The sequence below is a fragment of the Moesziomyces antarcticus genome (genome assembly GCF_000747765.1).
Source record: "Moesziomyces antarcticus DNA, scaffold: scaffold_v10006, strain JCM 10317, whole genome shotgun sequence".
NCBI classification, from domain to species: Eukaryota; Fungi; Basidiomycota; class Ustilaginomycetes; order Ustilaginales; family Ustilaginaceae; genus Moesziomyces; species Moesziomyces antarcticus.
This window is the reverse complement of record NW_014639004.1, coordinates 409239-419653: the sequence shown is the minus strand read 5'-3', so window position 1 is coordinate 419653 and position 10415 is coordinate 409239. Positions and strand designations below refer to the sequence as shown.

The following is a 10415-nucleotide window of genomic DNA, read 5'->3' as shown; positions in this document are numbered from 1 at the left end:
CCCCCCCCCCCCGGTCCCTGCCCACAGAATCGCACTCGGCTGGGCGGGGCCACATGCTCGTTGTTTGTCCGCCGCCGCTGCCTCGATGCAGTGGCGGGTGCGCTGCCGCTCGCTTCACCACACCACTCGACGATGCATGGTGATCACCTGTCAAGCCAGCCAGAACACAGGCACATTGACAGCTACAGTCCCTCGGGTCGTCGTCGGTGCGCTCCCTGGGGTTCGCGTCCGCCGTCCCGATGCACCTCCCTCCGTGGTTCGCCGCCACCGCCCGCTCGCCTCGATCTCGTTCCTCCCATCCACCTTGGCGCTTCCACGCAGCGGCACCATCCACTCCCGCTCCCATTGTCCGGCGTTTCGTGCCTCCAATCCATCCTTGAGCCATGCCGAGACACTCTGCTTGTACCAAATCGCTGGTACACCCCAGCACATCCGCCAACACTCCGCCATGCCACGCTGCCTTCACTTCCGGCAAAGCCCCCCAGGGCCTGGATCCTTTCCGGGACCGTCGGCGTCTCTCTTCATGCACTCCGCCTGATTCTTCCCCTCCTCCTTCCCTCCTCCCTTCAACCATTGTCTCCTCACCGAGGGACACCCTTGCATCCGGTGTTCCATTCGCTCCGCCGCAGCCGGGCGCCGATTCTGGACCCCCCTTCCCCTCCCCCGTGTGCCTTTGAGTCGACGTCTCGGCCTCCACCGAGGCCCAGCCTTGCTCTTTGCATCCTATCTCATCCTCCTCATTCTCACAGCTGGTACATTGGCAGAAACAGCTCGTTTTGTTCGCCGTCCGTTCCGCAATCACCTTAGCACAGACATTTGGTTTCTGGCGGCGACGGCCATGGATCAGCTCTCCATTCGCCGCTTCAGTCGCTGTACCACGTACCACTACCAGCTTTCGGCTGGTACACGCTAGATACCCCACTTTGGTCCGGCTCCCGTCTCATGCTCACTTGACGCTTTGTTTGGGTTCTCTCTTTTCTCTCTCTCTCTCTACCACTCTGTCGTTCTCGTTGTCTCTCCATGGTACCCTAGCTGGCTTCTTTCCGTACCACCAACTTCACACACTCTCGCCTCTTCATACACGATCTCTCTTGGAGGCCAACCATCCTACGACATCCTTAGCTCCGACACTCACCCTACCGACGTCTTGAACCTCGATCGCCACACTGAGGTCGCCATCACCTGTCGACGTTTCTCGACCACGCATCGATCGTGACCGTTCCGCCAGCGAGGTCGCAAGCGCGCGACCAACCGACTTCACCATTACCGCCCTCTGCGTAACGCACCAGCCTCACCGCTGGGCCCACTCGCCCTTCAGCTCGGGGCGCCAAGATCCAATGGCCAATGAGCACGACTCGGACCGAGGCAGCTTTCGCTACGCCCCTCGCGACGCCGCCTGGGAGCCTTCGTATCGCCCCTCGCCCACCGCCCACACCGACAACCACCCGCACGCCGGTGCACAGCATCAGTACGATGCTTATGCACACGAGCGCTCGCGATACGCTGCCCACCCCCAACACCAGCCGATTCTGCCACGATATCCACAGCACCGATCGGCACCGCGCGACGAATGGGCACGCACCTCGGCGCCTGCCTCGCCGCATGATGCAGCTAGGCCGTCGGAGCGCCACCGCTCGCAGCATGCAGCTGCCACGCCCGACCACGCGCATGCAACGCCTGGGTTCCCGAGTCGCTCCGAATGGCTCGTCCTGCCCAGCGTCACACAAGCACTCAGTATGTATGGCGACAAGCGTCGACAGGAGCCGCGCTTCTCGCTCGTCATCCGCCAACAGCCGCGACGCGGTCTCGCTGTCGGCAACAGCCAGATGTCGCTCCGCACCGCCCGCTCGATCCCCATCGACCCCCCACCCGTCTGCGAGCTTCTGCTCGACCGCAGTGGTGACGAGCAACTGCTCTCGCTGCCGGAAGTGTTCATTCGTGCACAGCTCGTACGCGGCGATTCGCCCAATGACGAGTGTCTGCCCGACGCACGACGAATCGAGCCGCTCGTGGGAGACACGCTGCAGAGCGCGTTCAACTCGCGCATCGACACGCGCGAGGACCAGAGCTTCTTTGTCTTCAAGGAGCTCGGCGTGCGCAACCGCGGCGTATACCGTCTGCGCTTCGACCTCTTCGACCGCGTGGGCGTGCGCATCTTCAAGATCGCTTCGGTCTACAGCGATGCCTTCGAAGTGCACGAGCGCAGGAAACACCCCGGACTGTCGGCTTCGTCGGTGCTCATGGATGCGCTGGTCGATAGGGGGATGAAGTACAAGCTGCGCAAGGCGAGCGATAAGCACGCCAAGAAACGCAAGTCGCCCGAAGACTTTTACTACGGCGACGAGAGGTTGGTCTCGGCAAGGAGACAGAGCTATGCGGCGGGAGAGTACGAGAGTCGCCATCTGTCGTCGTCCAGGTCGCCGGGGAGCGATGCGAGTCTGCAGCCGGTCAGGCCGACGCCGATGAGGGCGTATGCGGACAAGTCGGGCGAGCGCGAGATGCTGCCCCCGATTGGTGCCACTTCCGCCCCTCCTGCGTATGCACACTCGCACGGATATGCTTCGCACTCGGCACCCCCGATGAGCAGCCCCGCGGGTCGCAGCCCCCCCGTAGGTGGGATGGGAGGACCGCCTCCGCTGCCAAGCCTATCGCGCTTGGCGCCGCAGTCGCGCTCGTACCCCCCACCTCAGCTGCAGGTGCCATCGCATTCCCAGCCGCGTTGGTCGCAGGACGACCGCGCTCCGCACTACCGCCCCGACGGTCCGCGTCTCTCACCCCTCGCTGCCGAGTCGGACCGACAACGTCCCTCGCTGCAGTTGCGCTCCTCGTCGTCCTCCGTCGCCACCTCGAGCACCCGCAACTCGACCCCCAACTCATCCACCACCGACACCCCCTACTACCCCTCCAAGGACTCTGACCGCCCGCAGCTCTCAGCCCTCGGCCTGGGCATCGCCAAGCTCGACGCAGACGCAGCAGCGCAAGGCGGCCCCGGGGCTTCGGTAGCCCGCTTTGTAGCAAGAGAGGCCGCACCACTGCCTTCGTCAAGCTCGTCGTCCAGCTCATCGTCAAGCTCGCCGGCAACAAGACCCACCCTACCCCCCATTTCGAGTCTCTATGTCCCCCCGCCGGCGCCAGGGTCGAGGAGAGCTTCGGCCGTACATGCACTCAGCCAGCTCGAAAGCCCCCTCTCCCCACCCGTGCGCCCTTAGAAAAGGTCTGCGTCCAAGTTGTTTTGATCCGGCTGTATCACATGTACTATTTCCAAATACCATTCGTAGCGTTTCTCGACTGCACAATCGCCAGCGTGTGTCGTGCGGGATGAAGGCGTATCCCTTGCAGCGCGTCGAAAAAGCAGGCACCCTGCTGAGATTTCTTCCTGTTGGTGGGTCGAGGCGCCTCATCGTGTGTCGCCATCAATCGCAGGACCTCAATCAACAGTGTTGATGGTCTTAGTTCGACCCATCGTCGGCGTTCAAGCTATACCGGCTGCGCGTGTTCGTCTCGCATTCCCACGCACTCACGACCTGTTTGGTGGCTACTCGTTCCGCGCGGTACCTGCATCGGGAGCTGCACATTGCATGTACGCACGCATACGGGCTACGTCCCACCGATGGTACTCGGCACCGTACGGCTCTGGAGGCCGTGCTACCAAACACCTACACGTGCAATGCACGCACCTCCTGCTCGGACCTCTAACTTGGTGAGCTTAGCTCGCACTCGCACAATGTGTACACAGCACACAGCCATCTCTCATTCGTATTGGCTCAACAGGCTTGTTTGCTCGTACGACTCTCTGCCGTTGGCCGCCTGCACTGCCAGCGTCCTAGCGTACATCGTGGCAGACTCGGATATAGACGATGGACGTTCTCGCCGCCCTTGCCCTTGTTCATGTCCTACCTCCTCATGCCGGCACGCACGCACGCCCGACCGACCGTTGCCCATTCCACGCGCATTCCAACCAGAACATACACAATCCAGCTCGTTTCAAGGATTCGGTGCGGCGTAGCCACGTGCGAGCCCGAGGCGGCAAGACCCGTGCAGAGCGTCAGCAACCGGAATGCTATAAAAAGGTTCGGTCAGCATGCGACCTAGGGACTGTGTGCTAGGTTCCACCTTCCCAAGATCCGCCTTGCCGCCCAGTCACGATGACCACACAGCCAGAACGGCCCGGGATGTCGAAAGCCTTGCAAGACGCCCATGTTTCTATCAATGCAAATGGATGACGATGATCCCTAAGAGCTTGCGCGCTTCAAGTGGTTGCAAAAGTAGCTGCAGGGTGCAAAGCAAGCGCAGGCACACAAGGCTTAAGCACTCGCAAAGGAATCGCGACAAAGAACGGCTTTCACTCCGCCAGCAGCCAAGTTTCTTCACCCGTCCTGGTTAAAGGATTGCCAATTGCGACTCTGGTCCTGCTCCAGCGTCGTGGGTGCTACAAGGTGGTCCATCTTGTCCTCGCCCACGCCCACGAACACGCACGCCCAACGGAACACCCATTTGACCTGCATTCCGACGCTGCACAGTACAAAACTCGCTCGTGACGAGCCTTGAGAAGCTGGCGAATCCTCTCCAGCGTCGCAGGCGGCGACGAACCATCTCATCCTCGCCCACGTCCTGCCTCCTTGCAGCAATACACACACGCAAGCACGCTCGACTCGACACCATTCCACGCGCATTGCAGCGCACCACGAACACCATGTAGAACCGATGCGCAGGGACGGGATGGCGAGCCAGACGGACATTTGGCCATCCGTCCGTCGACGTGCGCGACTGCGATTCGGCGCGACGTGGCAGGCGGAATACGGACGATCTCGGCGCGCTCGCCCGTGAGTTGCCTCGTCGCGGCCAGCCGTACACGCACGCACGCCCACCCGACTGTACACCCCGACTGCGTTCCAATCGAAACGGATAAACCAGCTCATCAAGCTCAAGAGGCTCGAGAGATGGCGACGTAAAGCTCTTCTCCTCTCCAAGATGCCAGCTTTCGTCCGCCAACCTCACCAACGCGTCGCCGACCGCCACTCTGATCCTCTCCGGCTTTGTTCTCGCCACTAGACGACCATCTCAGCGCCCTCGCCCTCGCCCTCGCCCTCGCCCTCACCCTCGCCCCTGCCTTTCTGCCTCCCTGCCTCCCTGCCTCCCTGCCTCCCTGCCTCCCTGCCTCGTCGCATCCGCACGCACGCACGCCCGACTGCACGCACAACCACGCCATGCACAAACCATCTCGTTCCTCTCAAGAAATGACGACGAGGCGCTGCTACACACAATCAATGATACATTCCGAACCACACCTAATCATCTGATCAAGCTCAGGAGATGGCGACAAAGAAGCTCTTCTCTCCCTCCCTACGCGGAGTACTTTCCTGTGCCAGCCTGACCAGCGGATCTCCAATGGCGACCCTGATCCTCTCGGGCGTCGCCGGCGCCACAAGATGAAAGCCCTCCGCCTCATCCCCTACATACTGTCTCCTCGCATCAGCAATCGCATGTTTGAGCGCAAAGAAAACCGATGCGCCCAAGAACAGCGGTGGTTCGCCGATGCCTTTGCTCGACTGAATCGTGCCGAGATGCTTGTTATGCTTCGCCGCCGCTGGATTTCCGGGATCCTGCACCTTGAGGAACGAGATCCTCATATCGCTAGGCGTATCCAAAAACGCAGGGATCTTATAGTTCCCTGGGCCCCTCGTAGCCAGCTGACCGTTGTTCATAAACAGCGTCTCCTCGAGCGTAAACAGTCCAAAGCCCTGCGTAAAGGCGCCCTCGATTTGACCCACATCGATCGACGGATTGATCGAACGCCCGATATCCATGTGCACATCCGCACGCACAATCCGATGATCACCCGTAATCGTATCCAGCTCCACCTCGGACACCGCCGCACCCTGGGTAAAGTAATAGAACGGCGTCCCCGTTCCATCCGACCAATTGTACCCGATACCCGGCGTCCTATAGTGTCCAATCGCCGACAACTGCACACGGTTAAAGTACGCCATGTGCACCACATCCTTCCACGCCTCGACCCCACTCAGCCCCTTGGCAGCCACCTCCGCGCGGAACTTGGCGAGCGACGCATTGATCTGGTCGCACGCATTCTTGAGCGCCATACCGTTCAGATCCGACGAGGCCGAGGCGGCAGTCGCCGACGTGTTGGACGCCTGCGCCGTGTTGGTCTCGCTCAAATGCACCATCGACACCGGAATGCCCAGCTCGGTCGCCACCACCTGCGCCATCTTGGTGTGCAGACCCTGCCCCATCTCGGTACCGCCGTGCGAGAAGAGCACGCTGCCATCATGATGGTACACGTGCACAACACCATAAGCCTGGTTGAGGAAGATCGCGGTGAACGAGATACCGAACTTGGTCGGAATCATCGCCAGACCGCGCTTGCGGTATCTGTGCTCGGCATTAAACTTCTCCACCGCCTTGAGCCTGGCGTCATAATCAGCAGACCCCTTGAGCTGCTGCCACAACGTAGGCACGTTCCAGTCGACGAGCTTCTGGCCAAAGTGGGTCTCGTCGTCCTCTTGGTACATGTTCTTCTCGCGAATCGCCTCGGGCCGCACGCCGAGCACCGCTGCCGCCTTGTGGACAAAGTCTTCGGTGAAGAACATGCCCTGCGGACCTCCAAAGCCGCGGAAGGCGGTGTTGGACATGGTGTTGGTCTTGCAGATGTAGCCCTCGACATGCAGGTGCGGTATGCGGTAGCAGTTGTCGATGTGGAACATGGCGCGCTCCAGCACGGCCTGCGACAGATCCTGGCTCCATCCGCCATTGTTGTAGACGCGCGCATGCAGGCGCTCGAGCGTTCCGTCCTTGCTGAAGGCGAGCTTCCACTTGCACATGAACGGATGTCGCTGGCCCGTGGTGAGCATGTCCTCGTCGCGGTCGAGCATCACCCTGACGGGCCTGCCGAGCTTCTTGGCCGCGAGCGTAAGCGGCGCCGCAAACGCAATCGTACGCGACTCCTTGCCACCAAAGCCACCGCCGAGACGCTTGACGCGCGTGACGACACGGTTGTTCGGAATGCCCAGGATCGACGCACAGAAGACCTGCGTCTCGGACGGGTTCTGCGTGGACGAGATGACCTCGATTTCCGAGTCCTCCTTGCCTGGAATGACGAGGCACGCGTTGGTCTCGAGGTAGAAGTGCTCCTGACCACCCATACGCGTCTCGCCCTCGAGCACGTGGTCGTACTGGCTCCAGCCCTCGTCCGACTTGTCGCCGCGGTGGATGACGGGACGAGGCTTGAAGAAGCTCTGCGCCTCGATCGCCTCGTCGATGGTGAGGATGTGAGGCAGATCCTCGTACTCGATGTGCACCTTGTGCGCTGCCGCCTGGGCATGACGCTTGGTGTCGGCGACGACGAGGCCGATGATCTGGCCGACGGTGTACACGGTGTCCTCGGCGAAGAAGGTCTCGTCCATCGAGGGCGGGTTCCAAATGTTGCTGCCGCCAGCAGGGATGTCCTTGTAGGTGATAAAGTCGACCACGCCGGGCATGCGCAGCGCCTCGGCGGCATCGACCTTGAGCAGCTTGGCGTGCGCGCGCTGCGAGAGCACAAAGCCGGCATGCAGCTCGTTGGCTACCGGCGGCATGTCGTCAATGTACACCGCCTCACCCGTGACCTGCTTCATGGCCGACAGATGCGGGATCGAGTCGCCGACGGGCTGCTTGATGGCGACGTTCTCAAGATCCTGCAGACCCTTGGTGACAGGCCTGTCGACGGTGCTCGTAGCAAGCTCCTCCAGGTCGGGCAGCGCCTCGATGGCCGCAGCGAGCTTGGGCAGCCCAAGCCTGGGTGCAGCCAGACCCCAGAGACGCGTGAGGAATCCAAGGGCAAGCGTCTTGCGGAAGACGGGCATGCCACCGGGGACGCCGTAGGAAAGCGGGAAGTCGTCCTTGGCCAAGATCTGCAGCGCCTGCGACAGCGTCTCTGGCGCGCTGAACTGCTGTCCAACCAAGAACGCCTGCGCCTCGACACTCTGCATGGTCGTGGGGCCCATGCCGCCAAAGGCGAGCGTGGCATCGAGGATCTTGTCATCGCGCACCGAGAGGCGGAGACAGGCATTGACGATGGCGATGTCATCGTCCTTGCGCTTGGACTGCTTGAACGCCTGCACCACGCTGCCGGCCTCGGCCGACCAGGGCACAAAGAGCTTGGTGATGACGGCGCCGGCAGGCAGTGCGGTCTTGCGGTATCCGAGGAAGAAGTCGCGCATGTTGACGCTCTTCTCGTCGACCTCGCCAGCGGCCGCATCGATGTAGGACAGCTCTGCGCCGGTGGCGACCCAGACGGGGTTGAGATCCGAGATGGGCGAGGCGGTAGCAATGTTGCCGGCGAGGGTGGCGACGTTCCTGATCTGGTTGGAGGCAAAGTAGGCGAGGTTGTCGAGGATGGCGCGCTTGACCTGCTTGGCGTAGGCACCCGCGGGCCGCTCGGCGCGCAGATTGTTAACCAGATCTGTGAGACTGAGGTTGGCGCCGACGGTGATGCCGCGCTCTTCGGAACGGTAGAAGGCGAGCTCCTTAATGTGATCCGAGACAAAGATGGAGACCGAGTACTTGAGATGCTTGAACTTGACTTCGATTCCGGTCTCTGTGTTGCCACTTCGGATCTTGCCGCCGGCGTCGAGGCCGTAGAGCTTCATGCATTCGACGAGCGACTTGAGCGAGCCGGGACGCAGCCAGACCTGTCGCGCTGACGAGTCTGCCTTGGTCTGCTGAGGCTCGCCATCGAGCTCGTCCGACTCGGGGAGCTGCTCGACAAAGACGAGGTCCTGCGCATCGAAGGCGTCCTTCGCGAGGTATGGCGGGAAGATGAGCTCGGCAGCCGCGTCGTACGGCTTGAACTGGTTGGGGTCGAGCACCTTTTGGATGGCTTGAGCCGTGGTCGAGATGCCGGGCGATGGCGATGTGGACGGCGCACATCCCTTTTTGGATCCGTTGACCATGCAGCAGTCGGCGCCCTTGGCACAGGGGGTGCGGGTGATGAGGTCAGCCTCGGGCGGAGTGGACGGTTCTGCCTCGTCCGACTCGTCGCTAGTGTCATTTGACGCAGATGCGCCGTTCTTGTCGCTCTTGACGGTCGCAAACGACTTGGCGGCGTCCAGAATAGGACGGTAGCCAGTGCATCGGCAGAGGCATCCGTCCAGCGAGTGTTCGATGTCGGCCTCGGTCAGGTGACCGTATCCGTTCCTGACTGTGGCGTAGAGCGACATGACGATACCGGGCGTGCAGAAGCCGCACTGTGATCCAAAGAGCTTTCCAATCCGCTCCTGAATGGGGTGGGGATTGGATGAGGAGCCGATGCCCTCGACGGTGAGCACATGGCAGCCGTGCACTGCGACGAGCGGCAGCAGACATGCATTGACCGACTTGTACCTGTACGGAGCCTTGGACGCTGAGGAAGAGGAGGAGGAGGCACCAGATGCGTGGGCCGAATCATACTTGCCCACCACGACGGTGCATGCGCCACATCCGCCCTCGCCGCATCCAAGCTTGGTGCCGGTGAATCCCTTGCTGCGGATGAACTCGAGAAGCGTGAGGTCGAGGTCGTCGCCCTTGGCCGGCGAGAGCTGGAAGCGCGTGTTGTTGACGGTAAAGACGAGCTTAGACGCCTCTGCGAACTGCGCAGGCAGCTCAAAGCCGTCCACGCTCTTGGTGGCGCTGACGGGCACGGGCATGATGGATAATTGCAGGCGATGGAGCGAGCGTGTGCGCCAGTAGAAGGTGTTGTGCGATGTGACCTGGGCAGAGTGGGGAAAAGGTCGGGGGTATAGAGTGGTTCCAGAGCACGAAATGCGATTCCGTCCGAAAGCGAGGGTGGACCGATGTAGGTGGGAATGAAGGCAAGGAAGGGGGGATGGGGGGGATGGTTATCGTACAGGAGGGACGAGGGTGGTCCGAGTTGGTCTAGCTGGCTTGAGCTGCTGGAAGCCCTGGATTTGCCACCTCACGCAGCAGCAGCAGCAGCAGCAGCAGTAGCCGGCAAGCCGATAAGCGCAGCACAAAAAGGCACGCGAAATGGAAATTGGATTAGGCTCTCGCCCGCCCGCTGCTCTCCTCCCGAGGAGCCGTCCTTTTGTTGCGGTTCGGCCAACTCCGAGCGCGCGCACTTGAACGGCCGTCAAAGGCGCAAAGCGAAGGAAAAGGTGGGGTCCACAACTCGCTTGGCTCCCAATCAGCGTTTTGGCTTTTCGCGATTAAATCTCGGATGCATGTGTGCCTTGTGGGCGCCTTCGGAGAACGCCGGTCCCCACAATTTCTCTTGCCCCACACGCTCACACTCACACTCGCACTCGCACACGCACACGCTCGCCAACGCACACACATGTGACCATGCCAGAACCACAACTCACACCCTGAGCCTACTCTTCATCCTCACACGGAAGCCATTCCGCAAAGCTACACTGTTCGGG

General features: G+C 61.5%; 2 protein-coding genes across 2 annotated transcripts; one reads left to right on the top strand and one right to left on the bottom strand.

Annotated features, from left to right (window-relative positions):
- Nucleotides 1-1337: 1337 nt before the first annotated feature.
- Nucleotides 1338-3209, top strand: PAN0_006d2951 (uncharacterized protein; the record flags this gene model as incomplete). The annotated part of the gene is made up of 1 exon (XM_014801593.1): nt 1338-3209. One exon carries the CDS (start codon nt 1338-1340, stop codon nt 3207-3209), a length of 1872 nt encoding a protein of 623 aa, XP_014657079.1.
- Nucleotides 3210-5306: 2097 nt separating this feature from the next.
- On the bottom strand, nt 5307-9680 carry PAN0_006c2950 (xanthine dehydrogenase/oxidase; the record flags this gene model as incomplete). Its single annotated transcript, XM_014801592.1, has 1 exon — nt 5307-9680. The coding sequence occupies one exon, from the start codon at nt 9678-9680 to the stop codon at nt 5307-5309; it is 4374 nt and encodes a 1457-aa protein (XP_014657078.1).
- Nucleotides 9681-10415: the final 735 nt, after the last annotated feature.